General features: G+C 37.1%; 2 protein-coding genes across 13 annotated transcripts in view; one reads left to right on the top strand and one right to left on the bottom strand.

Annotated features, from left to right (window-relative positions):
* The window catches only part of arvcfb (ARVCF delta catenin family member b), a 164408-nt gene extending 153482 nt beyond the window's left edge, over positions 1–10926 (top strand). For 9 of the 12 annotated variants that reach the window (XM_043238598.1, XM_043238596.1, XM_043238599.1 and 6 more), the window contains 7 exons: positions 124–316; positions 1847–1958; positions 2763–2850; positions 4226–4279; positions 4958–5049; positions 6752–6864; positions 8364–10926. In XM_043238598.1, coding sequence (XP_043094533.1) covers positions 124–316; positions 1847–1958; positions 2763–2850; positions 4226–4279; positions 4958–5049; positions 6752–6853 — 641 coding nt within the window. In that variant the 3' untranslated portion in view covers positions 6854–6864; positions 8364–10926. The remainder of the gene's footprint in view (positions 1–123; positions 317–1846; positions 1959–2762; positions 2851–4225; positions 4280–4957; positions 5050–6751; positions 6865–8363) is intronic. The other 3 variants (XM_043238601.1, XM_043238600.1, XM_043238604.1) reach the window with 3 other exon arrangements.
* Positions 10927–11362: 436 nt separating this feature from the next.
* Positions 11363–17293, bottom strand: naaladl1 (N-acetylated alpha-linked acidic dipeptidase like 1). Its single transcript, XM_043238611.1, has 19 exons — positions 16940–17293; positions 16620–16792; positions 16368–16489; positions 15690–15809; positions 15328–15517; positions 15155–15248; positions 14956–15060; positions 14760–14845; positions 14397–14516; positions 13848–13933; positions 13692–13755; positions 13545–13612; positions 13380–13468; positions 13203–13296; positions 13036–13117; positions 12748–12921; positions 12517–12604; positions 11861–11953; positions 11363–11712 (listed from the first exon to the last, which is right to left on the bottom strand). Exons 1-19 carry the CDS (start codon positions 17134–17136, stop codon positions 11535–11537), a joined length of 2223 nt encoding a protein of 740 aa, XP_043094546.1. The 5' UTR covers positions 17137–17293; the 3' UTR covers positions 11363–11534.
* Between the last annotated feature and the right edge of the window lie 219 nt (positions 17294–17512).

A 17512-nucleotide genomic window follows, 5' to 3' on the forward strand; every position in this document is an offset into this window, starting at 1 on the left:
CCTTTAATATGTAAATTAATTCTAAACATAAATCTGTGTTTGTAGTTTGGCACTAACTGTATTCTGCTTTTTTTTACATTCTTTCAGAGGTAAATCTTTCCTCTCTTTTTTTTTCATCCGCAGGGAGTTACGCCATGAGGGACTTGGTCAGCAACTTGCCCAGCGGACAGCAGCGGCCAGCCAAGAACCTGGAGGAAGACACAGTAGTGGCCATCCTCAACACCATCCATGAAATCATCACTGACAGCTCTGAGAATGCCCGCTCTCTCATTACCGCTCAGGCAATCGACAAACTAGTTGCCATCAACAGGACCAGGTAAGAAGAGATCAGAGAACAGACCACGATTATGCTAGTGACACAATATAATCTCTTTTTGATCAGAGTTAAGCTGTATTCAAATCAGTTGTTTTAAGAAACTAGAATATAAATTCAAAAGAGCTTTAACATTTTAAACCTCTATGAAGTTGGCCCCCCACCCAACGCAAAACATTGCAGTCTCAATCGTTGGTGCTGCTTTGGTTTGTTAGATGTAAAATTTTTATTTAAATTCCACCCAAATAGTCTTGTTTGTTTGTGATTCATTAGTGCTTGTTTGTGCCATTTTGTGCTGCTTCGGTTTTTTAAATATTAGACGTTACATTATAGACGATGACGTCACCAGCCCCCCTACAAGCTCCAAACTGACCCAAAATAGGCTCAGTTGTTAGTATTTTGTTTGTGCTGGTTTGTCTGCATTATTTTTTTAATTAAATAATGAATTAATAAAGTAAGTGGGGAGCATTTTAAATGGATCGTTCACCCAGAAATGAAAATTGTGTCATTAATTGCTCACCCTTATGTTGTTCCAAACCCGTAAGACCTTTGTTCATCTTCAGAACACAAATTATTATATTTTTGATGATCCAAGAGCTTTCTGACCCTCCACAGACAGCAAGGATTCTACCATAATCGATGCACAGAAAGCTAGTAAGGGCATTAAAATAATCAATGTAACAAAGGGTCATGAAATTCGTTCTATAGACTTCTCGTTCGATGGAGTTTTCAGATTCCATCAAAAGTATGTCATGTTCTGAAGATGAACAAAAGCCTTACAGGTTTGGAATGTTATGAGGTTGAGTAATTGGATGAACTATCCCTTCAAAACAAGCCAACTATCTACAGTACTTTTACTTCAACCAGTTATGATTTCTTAAGGCTCACTTAGTTCTGTATGTATGCCATCTACATGTTTTTGATCTGTGTAAACATCTTATGTTAGTTTGGGTCCTCCTAAATGCGCGGAAAAACAGCAACAAGAGTTGCTACTCTTTGAAGTGTCTTATTTTTATCACCACACATGTCATCTTTAATATATGCGTGTGAAAAACTGAATATTAAATGGTGTAGTGCTGTAGATATCAAAAGCAGCAGAGACCTCCGGAGAGTAAGCCATATTTTAAACAAACCTCCTCCAACCTTTCCACATGTGACCTCTTTTAAATCTTCACATCATTTATACCGTTTCGACTTGAGCGTGATTTTACCCGAAACTAAATATTGATTGTGAGAGATTAACTTTTTAAAGAGTACATGCTAGACTGGAGAGTGGCTACACGGCCTCTCTCTATCCCTCTCTGACTCTGGAGATGCGGCTTTGAAGTCGTAGGCTCCCGGTAATTAAGTGAGGATCACAGGAAAAGCTAATGAAGTGAAAAGAGAGAAATCTGTGGCCACAGGGGTTGGAGATTGGAGCCATAGTGACTCTGCGATACTGGGAGGGGAATAGATGACTTTGAATTTGAGAGTTATTCCACTGGGCTCTGGATTCCTCATAACTCTCTTTCCCTCCATGTTTATGCATTGCAGCCAGTCAGCAAGGGAGACCAAAGCTGCTTCCCATGTACTACAGACGGTTTGGAGCTATAAGGAGCTGAGAAACACCCTCACCAAGGATGGCTGGAATAAAACACACTTCCAGGTAGAGCGAAGCATAAACGCACACAAACACCAAATTTCAAAGTGGAAAATGGTAAATGTAGTAAAGAAATGTCTGGGTTGTACTTCACTTCATAATGTAAAGATAAAGAAAAGCTAAATGTTTGCATAATGAAAATGAAACATTAATGGAGTGTTACGTTTGTGATAAACTGAATAGTTCCCCAAAATTATAAGGGGAAAAAACTAATTAACGCACACACTTTTTATATAAAATATATATGATATCAAATTTGCTTCATGGTGACATTAATAAAAATGAATAATAATTACATATATATTCAGGGAAACAAATAAAGAGTGCATTTGCCAGTACAGATTAGATTTTCAGAAATCATGCTTTGTTGTTATGCATTTCACTAATCAAACTGCAGTTGGGTTACTTTGATTATGTGAAAAATAAATTTAAAAATACTGCTGACTAGCACAATAAAACACAATAAATTGTTAAAAACTGATCTGTGTTGGCAAATTAACTCTTCATTTTTTATTTCTTTTTGCTAAAAAACCATCTTCTATTAACTTCTATTATAAAACTGTATTGTTATATTTTTCACATCACAGTATTTTTATTGAATAACACCAAATTTCTATCAATGATATCAAACTTAAATAGTTCTCATTTTCTTAAAGCACAATGCGGTTTTCATAAGAAAGTGAAATATTATTCAGACATTTCTTGGCGGTTACTTTGAGATACACTCAGAAAGTTCAGTTGTAACTGTTTTTTGAAGGTTTGTCATTCTGGCCTGTGTTTCTGAAACATTTTCTTCTTGATCCTTCTCAGCCGATAGCAACTGGCACTCCCAAAGGATCCAAGAGCTGCAAGCCTGGCTACGACGATACTACACTTCCCTTGATGGAGAAGAACCAAGGTTAGCTTAAGACCCAAACAGAGACTTTACACACCCTGATAGCAGCAAATCTGGGTGCTCAGGGGAGTTCCGGAGGTTCAGGTGCACCTGAGCGAGGATATCTTGTGAACTCTACTACTTTCTGTGTTTTAACACGTGGCAGAATGCTTGATCTCTCACCCCCACTGTTCAGCTGGTGTGTGCAGCTGCCGCATCTCTTGTGCTTTAATCGGTCATTTGAGCGGTTCATATGATACAGAATGATTTATGAGGATCAGACAGCAGATTAATGGGCCTCAGTGTAGGAGCTCATTATTCATTCACTCTCAAGTAAAATGATGGTAAATTACTGCAGTGCTGCAATAAAAAGCACCATCCGTCCACCCAGGGCACATCTCATTGAGAGAGGAGTTAGCATGACAGCTTTGGCTTTTTTTCTGGTTTTATTACTGCTGTTAGCATGGATGCTCTTGACAGTGATACATTTGATCACTTCCATCAGTCCCATGCCATTCCCTGCTTGCCTTACTGTGGAGAATAGAGTATAAGAGTGACCGCCCACCTATTCAGAAGCAATTTTCACACTCATTTTCTCTATAGCTGCATTAAAAATCTATAAAAAAAAAGGTCCTATAATAAATTAGCCACTATAAACTACCCATGCCTGGACTATTGTGAATAATGTTACTGAATCAGCACAACAATAAAATCAAAAACTTGATTTTTGATCATTACATTATGTTCTAAGGGTAACTAAATTTGAAGTAGTTTTCAGTGTTGCATGTTCCTTTAGAAATCATTCCGATATTTTGATTTGGTGTTAAAAAAAAAAACATTTGGTCTAATCACATGTGAAGTTTTCTGCAGAATTTTATTTAAAGTGCCTCTATTATGGATTTTTGAAAATTCTCTTTCATGTGTAACACATCCCACAAAGTTTTTAATGCGAAAGCCGAGCGGTCACAGGAGGGGTTTCATTTGGAAGTTGTTGAACAAATAAGGTTAAAATAAATGCATATTATAAGAAAATTAATGTAGTTTTTGACCTTAAATGCATGACAGGCTGTTGTTTTACCAAAACCAAAATATGAACCTTTTATAACCCATAATAGGGGCACTTTGAAACAAAATTAAAATCATATTGACCCCCCCCACTTTCAAACAATAGTGTAGTATATGAGAGTAATATATGAGAGTGTAATATGATTGATTTTGTTATCATTTTTGTGGAGGTGGGTGGTTACTTGTATCAGCATGCCACTATTCTCACTTCCTCTGTCTTCTCTGATTTAAACTACGTTTTCAACATTTTAAGAATTTAAACTTAAATTGACATTCTAAACGTGATCATGATTATTAGTGGTGTGAAAAATCCAGCCTGTAAAATGCTTTGCAGGCAACAGAGGGTGTAGCGGTGGGGATATGATACCTATGGACGAACTCGGTCCAGGTAAGACAATGTCGGCATGCCCTCAAAAAAAAAAAGAAGAAAAAACCCCCTACAAACTAATGTGGTTTTGTTAGAATACAAAACCATAATCCCTCTAATTCCATTGCCCCCAAAATTCCTCCCAGGCAATATTGTGTTTCGTTTTAAAAAAGTAATTTAATTCTAACTGCATTTCTTTTCCCCCAGAGAGTTTCATTCCAACGCTGTCTGCAATACCCCTCTTTTAATAAGATGTTTGTAGTGTTGTTGTGTTTGGTGTGTTTTGGGCCAATGAAAATTGCTTGTTCGTTACAGAGTACCTCCTCTTCATTATGGTGCCGTCTCTCTGATCTTTTCCACTGAAGCAGCATCCTCTCCAAGCCTGACTGACAATAATTGGACAGAGGCTGAGGATGGGGTGCTGCTCGAGTGGGTAGAAGGAAGTGATGAAATGCAGCGCCTGTGGGGGGACAGCTCGTACACACGGCCCGCGCGCACACAAACACAAAACCCGCACAGTAATCACACACATCGCGCGCTCAGCTGCGAGCACGAGAACATCTGTGAACGCAGCACGTACGGGATGCTCCCGGCTGAAGGTTGAGGGATCTGTCGCTGCTTGTTTGAAGAGCCCTGCTGAGGGTGCTGACACACCGATCATGATAACAGAGCTTTTCTGCTTTCTTTCCCTCTCATTAGATGGCTATTCGACGATTGACCAGAGAGACAAAGACTCCAAGTACAAGAGCAGCGACGGTTCGTCGGATCTGCAGGAGCGGGAGCCGTTAAAGGTCAGAGCAGAAGTGTCAGAAGCGAGACACGTTTCTACATCTGTTTAATCCGAGAAGGCACACTGCGTGACAGTGCTGTCTATGGTAGTGGGGTAATATCCTCTCTTTCTCATTAGCTGCCTTAGGCACCGACGCTGCAGTTTTGCAGCAGAAAGAGAAATGATATATTAACATGTGCACGGTGAAGTGGTGAGTTGTCTAATTAGTGGAAGGCTGCAAAACAGTGTTGTCAGATCTGTAGAGCAATAAACAATCTGAGCCAAAATAAGTCATTTGGTTCACCAAAACAAAGTGGTTTTTATGCATTGGAAACGTGACACATGATTGATTGTATTTATAAAGAACCTAATGAAAAAGATACTAAAGTCAATATAAGTGGACATGACAGTGCTGGTTTTATGGCTTCATAGATGGCCCCGGTATGATGGCATTTAAAAAAAGCAGGTACTGTAGAAATATTGCTGCCTTGTAAATTACAAGAAATAGGAAATTTTATCCAAGATGGCAGACACAGTAGAGAAAAAAATGATTCAAAATTACATCCGTTACATTACACATTTTACTCAATAAAAGATTTGTTTTTGATTCATTTTAGATTACTTTTGACCTAACTCGTTTATCACTTGAGATGATCTTTCTAATGCCGTATCAATATAAAAATGCAAAGAAAATAAAAAAATATATTCCATTCATTGTTACTGACAACATGATGCGCGTTACACAGAATTATCAAGGCTTCTCAAACACGTCAAAAACTTTATTTACTTTTCAATGAACTCACAAACAATTAATGAAATCCTAAATATGTCAAAATAAAATAAATCATATTAAAATAATGTTGATCGAAATGATATATTGTTTAAGATACTCGTATCTATTTATTTTCAGTATGTTTCAACTTGGCTTCCTTCGTACAATCTGTTGTTAGCCCCATGTTGTGCTTAAATAGATAATTAAACATCACCATTGTGATTTTTAAAGTCATTAATGTAGAGATGATTAAGAATCTGCCTGGTGCTGCTGTTTTTCCAGCTCTGACTGGCATCTGTAGGAGAGGTCGACTTGCATATCAAGTGCCTCTGCAACAGTAGATTGAGTTCTCTTACTCCCTCTTGACTTTTTATGGAGTCATCTCATATTATGAGTGTTATCAGAGCCCAGCGTGAGAGCGATTCACTTTCGAGAGAGGCCACACTGTGTTCATAGATGAGCTCGCTGCATTATTGACGACTACATTTCTGTACCATCTGTAGTCCGTCTCAGCATTACGACAGGGCTTTGTATCTCAACAGCTGCCTGCCGTAATTCTTTGTTAGGCTTTAATAGATGTCACGGCGAATTCAGATGTCTGTTTCGCTGCGACTGTCAGAACGTCAACCGAACAAACAGATTCATTCTTTTCTATTGGCACAATATTTGGCAGACATCGGGGGTTTATTTCCCTACTAATACAATGAAGTTGCTCCCTCTAGGGGTCCTTGTTGGGCACGACACGCTTTTGTACCTAAATATCATGCTAAACAACGTTTTGTTGTTTTCGGAATGGATCTCGCATGCATTCACCTGAATGACTTCTATCTTCTATCATTTCAAACTGTTTATTTTCCCCTTGAGCTTTCCCTGTTGCGAAGACTAACTCTGGCCTTTCTCTGTGTGTTTAAACTTGGTTTTGCTGATTTGAACTCCTCTCCCGATGCTGCAGAATGACACAAATAGGAAACACTATATCAGGAGCAACAGGCCAACTGTCAGTCTGGTGGATGCTTGTGATGTTAAACCTCAGCCTGTTGACTCCTGGGTCTAAATGCATGCATGGTAGGTTTGATTTGGATGTTTTACAGTAGTGGATTTGTTCTCACCCGTCCTGTTTATGAAATAACATCCCTCCTTTGTTATCATTTGCTTCGTCTAACCCAGAGAAGCGCGCTGTCTGAAACGTTCAGATCTATACCGTTTTCAAGGATCATTTTACTCATGAGGATTGTGAATCAGAATAGATGTGAAGATAGGATCAGGCAAATTTCTTGAAAAGCGTAGCATAATTAAGTGCATATTTTTTATACAAATCTTTTTGTGATGGACAGCGCATTTTTTTGTCACATGATCCTTCAGTAATCATTCTAATGAGACATTAATTTCAAACAATTTTCCACGTAATATTTTAGTGGAAACCATGGTACATTTTTTTTCTGCATTCTTTGGTGAATAGAAAAACTGCATCTATTTGAAATAGAAAACAGCATTATGAATCCTGTTACTGACACTTTGGATCAATTGAAATCATTCTTGCGGAACATTTACTAAAAAATAATTGTTAACACTTGTCCATAATGCAGAATAATTCCCTACTAAGTACTTAGTAGTTGCCTTTGCACTTGCATAAAACAAAATGTACTTACCATGTAACTACGTTAAGTGGATGTGACTGGCATCTACTGTTACACATTTGTAACGAACCGAATCTGTTACACAGCTGCTTATGTAACTAAAAGATTGTCACATATGTGTGGCAGACTTTATAGAACGTAATTATAAATGCGAGAACACAGACATAAGCTAAAATATAGTGTACTTCATGTGTATCTATACCGTGCACCTTATCTAGCTGCACCTGTATGATTTAACCCTTTAGTACACCGTTTAAATACATGGAATTTTAATGAAAAGTATTACAGAATATTACACGGGCATAAGCTATATAGGCTTATAACAGTAGCTGCCTATTACATTTTCATAATTACAAACTCTAAATATAGGCTGTTCCATAACTTAGTTACATAAGTACGTTTTATTTCAAGTACAATGTCTGCTACTAAGTACCTAATTAGGTTATTACTCTGTATTATGATACCTTAAAATAAAATGTTAGCAAATAATTTCAAATAAATGAACCTTTGAACGGTTTTGACTTGTTTCCTATGGAAAGTGAACTAAGATCAAGCCACACTGTGACATGCACGTTCTCGTCGGCAGTGCTCACTTCTCTGGGTTCGCATCACCATCAACTGTTTATTTTCATTTTCATGCTTGCCAAATATCTGCTCATCATCCCTGCTTTCTTCATCTCCATAATGTATCTGTCAGACAGAAAAGCATCATCAGTTGAATTCTACTCATATAGAAATTAGGTCGTTTTTTTGTCAACATCCTAAAAACCATCCATCGTTCAATTAACATGCTCACTTTCATTTGGCAGACATTATCTTGTATGTTTATAAACGCAATCATGTCTTTGTGAACATCATTCAAGTACCTCTCATTGGAACACACATTAAGTCCGGTCATGTCATCTGATGTCTGCCCTCTCTGCGCAGGCTTAGCTAGCAACAGCGCCACATCTTACCACACAAGGATTTCACAAGTCACCACTGCCATTAACCGCAGAGCTCACCGTGATGTGGACTCATCTGAAGACTTTTGCCTAAAAGAGCGAAGAGAAAAATGCAAACTTTCATTCAACAGCCGATACTTTGAGATTCTCAACAAGTGAAAAGAAAAAAAAAAAAAAAAAAACTTCTCATGTGTACATTCCCACTGGACGTAGTGTACCCAGAACTGAGGATTTGCTGTCATGGAGAAGGAATGATGGATTGATTCGAGTGTACAGGAAGTGCTGTCATGGACGTGGACGTGTGCTGGAAAGAATTGGATCGAGGGGTAAAAGGAAATAAGAAAAAACTATTTTTGTGTCAAAAACAAAAAATATAATTTTTGCCTATATTATTTTGTTGTATGTTCCTGCCTGATTACTGTTTGTTTTGTGGATTTGTTTTCCCCGGAAGTGCAGTGAATTGTGTTTTTTTTTGTTTTTTTTTTGTTTTTGTTTCGTTTCGTTTGTTTGGTTTTTTTTGGTAGCATTTTAATGAAAGTTTGGGTTTTTCTAAAGGAGTTGAGGACACTTGTGAAAGGAAGAAAAAGAATGTTTTTTTTTGTTGTTGTTGATGTTCATTACAACGGTGTGGGGGCACATACAAAGTCTGGGTGGGGGGTGGGTGGGGTCTATATTGAACTGCACGCTTTGGCAATTTCTGTGTGCTGGCTTTATAAAGCAACTTTAAAGACATATTATCACTGTGTTTGTTTCTTCTAACTGAGTACTGTTGTTGAAAAGCAGGGATTTACCCTGCACAGTGACATCTGCTCATAGCGGAGCCGAAAGAAGGAGAGCTGCTATGCTTTCGGCCGGATTTGGTCTGCTGATCCCATATTCCCTTTGACATGTCGAGCTGCAGAGGCATGCTGGGTAACACTGGCACTTACCAGCTATTGCTTTGGTTTATTTAATAAGGGGTAATGAGAAAACAAAAATCTATTTGTTAATATGTAGATTGTGGTATGAGGGATAGTAGGAGGATTCACTCGCTCCTGTTGTCATAAAAGTAGATTTTAAAAGCATTTTATATTTTTGTTGTTTTATAAATGTATATTAGGTTACAAATATTAAAAAAAAGAGGGCAAAAAGGTCACAATCGTCTTTATAACATTGATAGATGTGAATCCATAACAGTTTGTTCAGAGCACATTCAGTATTCCGTACATAAAGCATGGCCATGTTTGTATAAAAATGATTAATAATATAATAAACAGATCATTGCTTTAGTTAAATGTGTATCAAAGGCTGTAGAGTCATTGTCTATTTATATTTTATACTTTTTACATCTTTTGTTAAATGGAAGCATTTATTTTCATTGTTCCTAATTCAGTTGGAAAACATGTTCAAAATGATCAGACTTTAAAGAATTAATTTCAGAAGGGGAAGCAGGGATAGATACTTCCTTCATAAAATACTTCATAAAAGCCAAAACCTTCACGTCCAAAATGCGTCTCTTAAGTATGACAAAAAAAGCATGACTAATTTGTAATGTTTTTATTCATTCAGTTTGTATATTAAATTGTGAACACTCAAATGTTCCCACTGTCAGTGTAAAGCCATTCTGTGTCTCATATAATTGACATACTAAGTAGACCGACGAATCTTTTTATTCAGTTTCCTTGTAATGTGAAATATGCAGCAAACACTCGCTTTATCATCTTATTTCTGTCACGTGACTCTATATATAACTCTCTATAGCAAGGTTTTTTTTCCATAGTGTTTTAACAGAGACTCCTAATAACAGAAAAACAGTGTAATGATTAAATTTTTAAACAGGAAATGTTGTGTACGTTCACATCGAGATCTTTAGCCTTGTGTAGGTTCATTATTAATATTTGACTGTCTGTTCCTGACTGCCTTTTTGCAGAAAACAACCAAAGGATTTTGGTACCGTGTAGTACAAGAGGTTCCCAGAGTGTGAATTTGCATCAGATTGTATATTTATAGGAAAAAAATGATGTTGAAACGGATTCAAGAGAAACCTACCTTTGTAGATATCACTAATTCAAAGCATCAAAACTCAGTACGTGTACAACTTGGTAGCAAATGTGTTTGTAACTATCATGTGCCTTAACCTTTTTCCATGTTAGATGAAAATAAGTGTGTTTTATATGTTTTATTGGTCCCTAACTGCTCTCTCTCTCTCTCTCTCTCTCTCTCTTCTCTCTCTGTCTCTGACACACACACACACACACACACACACACACTCCTCTCTCTCTGGCTCCTCCCACTTTCACTCATTCTGTGTTCTCAATAGTCTAGACTGGTGGTGGGTTTTGCCTTGTATTACATTGTATTATAAACTTTTAAAAGATAGACACATTAAAAGGGTTTGATTATATAGTTGTTAATGCTTTCCTAGCACTCAAGAACAATGCCACAGTGACCGAATGTATTGTTAATTTTACTAATACCCAGAAGAGAGAATTGCTCTTGTTAAAGATAAATACAGGTTTGTAGAGTATCACTTTGGTGTGTTTTCAATAAATCATGCCTGAAAAGAGCATATTCTGTCTGTTTCTTTTCCTTCCCACTGTAACTTACCTAGTAAAAAGTAATATATTTAGAATATTTGAAGTGGATCAAAAGTTGTCCTAAGACATGAACACATTTTGGTTTTATGTTTTAGGACAACTTTGATGATTTTTGATCTACTTCAAATGTTAGTGTACATAAAAAATGCATTTTAGTTGGACCTCAGCACTACTTGCACACAATGTGTAGTAAGCACAAAATTAGTTCCAATTTAGGTATACCAGTTTAGTATACTAAAAGTACATTTGTGGGTTGTTTTATGTAATATGTAAATGTATACTTAGCATTTTTTTAAATAACTTTTTACTGTATTTCTATATTTATGTTTTTCACTAAAGTTAAATGCACCAAAAATATTACATTTCTGTGAATTAGTTTGTTGATTTGGATAAAAAAAAAGTCAGATAAGTTTTCAGGTTTTTGTTTAATAGTGCACTAGGAATCTACTGGGAATGGTAGTTATAATAATTTACTTCCTCCAGAAATCGTTTAATTTTTTTACGTTTGGCTGCTTAACAACTCTCAGAGCGGAAATATTAAACTTGTGAAAACAGTAACATATTTCTGCTTTTGTGCATTAAATCACATCATCCAGTGTGTGTGCAGCTCCTGCGATGGCCTGTGTGACGATGGATATGTGTTTGTGAGCCTGATCCCAGTCTTCCTTCAGCCCGGTGCTCTCAGCCTTTTCTACTGCATCTGCTAGGCCGGGGAAGGTGGGCACGCTAGATGACCTCGATGCCCATATCACGTGCCTGTGTGGTGCCAGACAGCATTACAAGTGATTGCAAACAGGTGTGACATTGCATGAACAAATGGGGAGAGTGGTCAGGGGGATGCTGATTAATATTCATAAGGGACCGGTTATTAGTAGCAGGACGTTTTAATAATGCTGCTTCATACCTGAAACCATATTGTTCCGGGAATGCTAGCGGGTCAAGGAAAGCCCTGTCCAGCAGCATGAGCTGGTCATTCATTTGACGGACCTTCAGGGGCCTGTTGTGAAGACAGAAGTTTTGTTTATCTCATTATGACACCACAGCAGGTGATTTTTTACATCACTTTAACCCTTTAAAACCTACTGTGTCATATTTGATACACAGAAATCTCAAGCATCTAAATTATCAACTAAATTAATACTTTTTTTATGGAAAAAACTTTTAAAAGTGAGTATTAAATAATAAGAATAATGTGTATATCATCATTAAATTGCAGTGCATTAAGTTTTTTTAAATCAACTAATATAATTTGTTAGTCTGCTGTAGTGTGAAAAAGTTTATTTCCTTTACAAGCTTATGAGACTTAATCTCAATAAAACTTTACATTTTTCTCAGTTTTAGTTTCTCATGCTCTTCATATTTTCCTCTGTAATATTATGTAAGCCACAAAATCTCTTATATTTTCAAAAGATTCAATTATATATATATATATATATATATATATATATATATATATATATATATATATATATATATATATATATATTTTCAAAAATACAAAAATAATTTATTTTATTTATTTATTATTTTCATATGTCAGGCTTTACAGTAATAACTTACGTTTCTTTTGCAAGATCTGAATCCCTAATCAAACGGTCCAGTTTAGTGGCTGTGCCACGGAATAACTGCACAGCTTTCTTCAAGGATTCTGGGATAGGAAAAAGTGCTCATTTCTATGCCACTTTGACACTTCCATGTCTCTCATCTTGTGCAAACATTTAGGTTGGCAAAATTCACTTATTATTAACATTGACCTCATACAAAGCAGTCTGGAAAATCCTGTTAGCTCACCCATAGAGATTCCATTAGCCCCAAGTTTTTCCTCAAAGGCTGTTACCGCCTGACTGAGGTACTGCTCCAGACTCTCTGCATAGTCACTGCAGTTGAAAGGCAGGAGAAGACTGTCAGCCAATCGCAGCAGTACATTCCCTGCTGTCCTGGCTACTGCCTGGTGACTTGTGAATCCTGCATAATAGAAAGTCATTTGAATTTAAAACAGAACAGACAAGACCTGGCAGATAAATATTAAAAGCGGGATTATATTATTGTCTTATTTGAGAAGCTCAGTACTCAGTTCACCTGGGTCAATGTATTTAGACGCGTACTCAAAAGTGTCGTAAGCTGTGTGGTAGGCCGGGTAGATTCGTGCTCTTGTTTTGCTCTGCAAACGTTTAGAAAAGGTATTCTTATTATGCAGCTTTTTTAATGCAAAGTGCTTGATTGCATCAGCACTGCTGACCACATACCCGGTCATAATAATAGGAAATGTCCATAGACGTTATTCCAAGATAGTGCATAAATGCAGCATAATCACTTCCTGCTCCTGTCAAGAAGCCCACACTGAAAATACAATGAACAGAAATGAGAACAATCAACCCGTAATAAAATATAACGTCAAACCATGAGGTATATTGTAAGCATACTTTGGTATAATTCCATAATTTGGGCTGGTTCGGTTGGAATATTGCTTCCAGTTCTCATAAACTGTTGTGGTTGTTCCAGGTGCTTTTACCTGAAAGCACATGACTCAATTTCACTAAGCATTGTGAAATTCACATATTAGACAAGGTAACAGATTTGTTCCTCACCTGTTTGGAGGCTGTGAATATCACACTCTGTGCTGCTGGAGAAGCAGAAGCCCTGAGAGTCGCATTAGCTGTGGTGGACAGACAACATTTCAGCAAGTGGAAAATAAAATTAAAATCATATTCTGATGAAAAGGAAGGAAGAGGTACCAAACACTGAGATGTCCACGTTGATGTATGCCACTGTGCGTTCACTCAGCTTACTGAAGTACTCCTGAGAACGAGCATTTCAGGTTACACAAATGTTTTATGATTCAAGTTTGTTTTTTGTTTTTTGTAATTATACTGATGTCTTTATCAACAAACCTCTGTGTATTCTGCAGATCCAATAAGGCCAAATTCTTCAGCTCCCCAACTGCCAAAGATAATGGACCTCCGAGGTCGCCATTTCCCTTTAAGGACAAATGATTATGATTTGATTTTTGTTATTCTTTCGGATTACTAGAATTTCATGCATTGTTATTGTTATACTCAGTGCTCATAGTTTTAAGAACACAATGTCACTCAGAATGTCAAATTACATTATTTGAAAATTTTCAAAATTGAGATTTATACATCATCTGAAGGCTAAATAAATCATTCTTTCCAAATCGCCCTTTAAATATTCACCTTCAAATTATGCATATTACTAATCAAATATATTAATTGATATATTCACAGCAGAAAATGGACAAAATATTTTAATGGAACATGAGTTTTACTTAATACCCTAATGAAAAAATCTATAATTTTGACCCATACAATGTTTTTTGACTTATTGCTATAAATATACCCGTGCTACATTTGGGTCATTACTACCAGCCCTGCAGTCACATCTAATGGCACATCTAAGCAGTGGACGTTGTTAGGCCTGACCTTCCTTCACCATCTTCCCCAGCACTCTGGTGATTTCCAGCATCACTGCTGTGCCGCTGCTGGGGTCAATGGCTCCATGCACCCAGCTGTCCCTGTGGTTCCCATAAATCACGTACCTGTCTGAACAACACACGTACAGAAATACAGTTTGCAAATGCAATTTATTCAGTTTATTCATTAATACATTCCTCAGTATGTATTTGAATATATTAAACATAACCGAATGCATTTATATATTTTTGGAATATATTTAATCATTCTAATGTGCACATCTGGTACTCATTTTAGGCATTTCAAATGTTACTTAAGTGTTTAAAAAGTTTTTGGGAACTGTGTGTTATTGTTATGACAAACCCAGCTCACCTGGCTCCACACTGCCTCGGATTATTCCCATAACATTCGCTGAATATTCCAGCCTCTCAGTGTTATAAATGTCCAAGTGCACATTGCTGACAGACAAAACATACTTTTATTCTTTTTGTTCAACTTTATAACCTTTCAACATACAGCCATACTTGCTCAGACATTTCAAGATTGGGTACAAATATACAGCATTTACCTGTTGTTGAAGGTAGATGTGGTTTTGAACCCTGGCCCACCAAGGTTGTATGTGCAGTTAAATGAGCCTTGCCAATTATTAGGGGCCTCGTCCCCATCAAGCTCACTGTCACACACAATTCAGTCAATAATTAGATGGAAACTTTCTAAAAAGGGAGCACCTAAAGAAAGAAACGGTATACTTAAACAGTCACGCTTACCAGATTAATCTTTCAGCATCCTCATAACCTATTGGCTGTGCTGGAATTGGTGGAATACCTGTTATGTCTTCTTTTGGTATTCTGTAGGTATCATCTACAAATGAAAACATTTACAAATGTCATATCATATGTCATACACCATATGTGTTTAGATGTCAAAAAGAATCAGTTACCCTTCGCAGCTAAGTAAGGTGTTAACAAGTCTCCAAAGTCAATATTGTATGAGCCTCGTTCAACGCCAGAAGGTGGGAGATACCAGGAGTGAGGGTATGTATCATTTTCGGACACCAGGCCATCGTTCATGTCATACGGTTCAGTATAGACCAGCACCCCAACGATTCCAAACTTGGCTGCATTTATAGCCTGTTATATTCATGAAAGATAAATATAAAAATGTTTTACTCATTCAAGGTAATGCAACTATACTATTTAGATCTTGTCAGAGATATGCACTAAAATCTAATCCTGCATTTTCCATTTGCATCTTGATAAATGTCCTGAAAGGATCTGAGAGATTTAACTGGTGTCTTCTCACTTTTTTAGATCTCCCTTCTCCTCCGTATCTGGTGATGGCGATAGTTCCCCTTAGATCCAGCGTTCTGTTTAAATGCTCATAGTCACTCATTTTACCTTGGTTTGCATAGACAAGTTTTCCCTGCATATAAAACAGATGAGTCACTATATTGGACTATATCACAATTTGATTCAGGCGTAAATATCATTTTTATAATATCGGTGTAATCATTTTATCAGCCTTTGTTAAAGTTAGCGATCACAAGATATGTTAACATTAAACAATAAAGTCAGTAGTGGAACATCAGTAAAAGAAAAAGTGAAAAGCAATCAGTGGACGAGTTTACCACAGTGTCATATGGTCTGATAGCCCTAAAGGTCATCACACCCTCTGTTTTCTTTCCAGAACCATCAAGTGTAATAAAGACATTTCATCACTTGCTCAATTATGTCATAACTTATGTCTGTCATTACAGTGTCATAAGATAACAGATTTTATATCAAGATAACACCTCCATCACAGGAGGTACTGTTTTTTAAAAAAAGAAACTGAGACCATTTATTTACTGAATGTACATTAAGAGTCAAAAGCAAAAATGTCCTTACTCTTACATTTGATAGAATATAAACTATAAACAATGTTTATTCAAAGAATAACACATAACTAGCATGCATAAACTGTGAAATATATTAAGGACACCTTGACGTTTCCTGCGGGGGAATATGCCGCGAATGGCTGTACCACCTCTGGGTCCTCCTGTTCTGGTGTGTATACCTTCTCTCGCTCTCTTGCCTCAAAATGCACCGTGTTAACTTGATCAACTAAATTAAAAAAAAAAATGATTAATGGTTTTGTACAGTATATGATTTTGACTGATTGTGCTAAAAGCAAATCAGCTACAATTCAGAAACTAGCTGTTTCAAAACCATGTGATTAGATATTCTGTCTTACCAACAGACACTTTGTTGGGGCTTGTTTTGTTTGGGAATGACAGATACACCTTGTAGTCTTCCCTCCATGCACTGTCCAAGCCTGTGTTTGGGTCCTGCCATCTCTTCAGCATAAAATCTACAGTTGCTTCATCTCCAGGAGTGGTGGCCATGTGGGGAACCTTAGTCAGCTCCCTTTGAATAAAGGATACCAAGTAAATGATCGATTCAGCTGGAACAAACATCCTCATACCAAGAGAAATGATCTTAGGTGTTCTACAAAGCTGGTCATTTAATCGTCTTTGAATCTCTTACTCGTGTGCCTCCATATAAATACTTCACCTGAGGTTCTCTCGAAGCTCATTTGTATCCAGTTCTGCGAGGAATTTCTCAATAATACTTTCGTCCACATCACGAGATGCATCCCGGGCCCAGTCTGGCACTGAACTGCCCTTGTCAATGGCGAAGTGTCCCAACAGAATCCCTATAGTCAAAGCCACTGCTGCTATGAGGACACCCAACAACACCTCCTTAAGCATAATTTTAGTTTGCCAAAGACCTCGGTGCACCTCCTGAATGTGTCCAACCAGCTCTGTCCTCCTCTAATATAGCCTGTGATTAGTGCTGGTAGGTAGGAGGGTGTGAAAAATCAAGTGTCAAGATCATATGGATGAGGACCACTGCGTTGTCATTTGTCACTGGTCACCAAAATTCCTATTCCTGATAAGAGAGATTTAACTAAACCATAAAGTTTACTCATTAATGATTTCAGTGAAATGTTGTGTTGGACTTTATCTCTGGGATGTTCTAGTCATACATCTACATGAATGCACTCTGAGTTTATAAGCATTGACTAACACATGTTATGACCTCCACAAAGAGTCATATTTTTCACCATGGCTGAAAGAAATTTAA

Source organism: Puntigrus tetrazona, chromosome 5 (genome assembly GCF_018831695.1).
Source record: "Puntigrus tetrazona isolate hp1 chromosome 5, ASM1883169v1, whole genome shotgun sequence".
NCBI lineage: Eukaryota > Metazoa > Chordata > Actinopteri > Cypriniformes > Cyprinidae > Puntigrus > Puntigrus tetrazona.

Coding starts and splice junctions, on each gene's coding strand:
- naaladl1 (XM_043238611.1), bottom strand. CDS start 17,136: ATGCTTAAGGAGGTGTTGTTGGGTGTCCTCATAGCAGCAGTGGCTTTG. Junction 13,756..13,847: donor GATCTGCAGAATACACAGAG/GTTTGTTGATAA, acceptor GCTCGTTCTCAG/GAGTACTTCAGTAAGCTGAG. Junction 13,297..13,379: donor AATTATGGAATTATACCAAA/GTATGCTTACAA, acceptor TTGTATTTTCAG/TGTGGGCTTCTTGACAGGAG.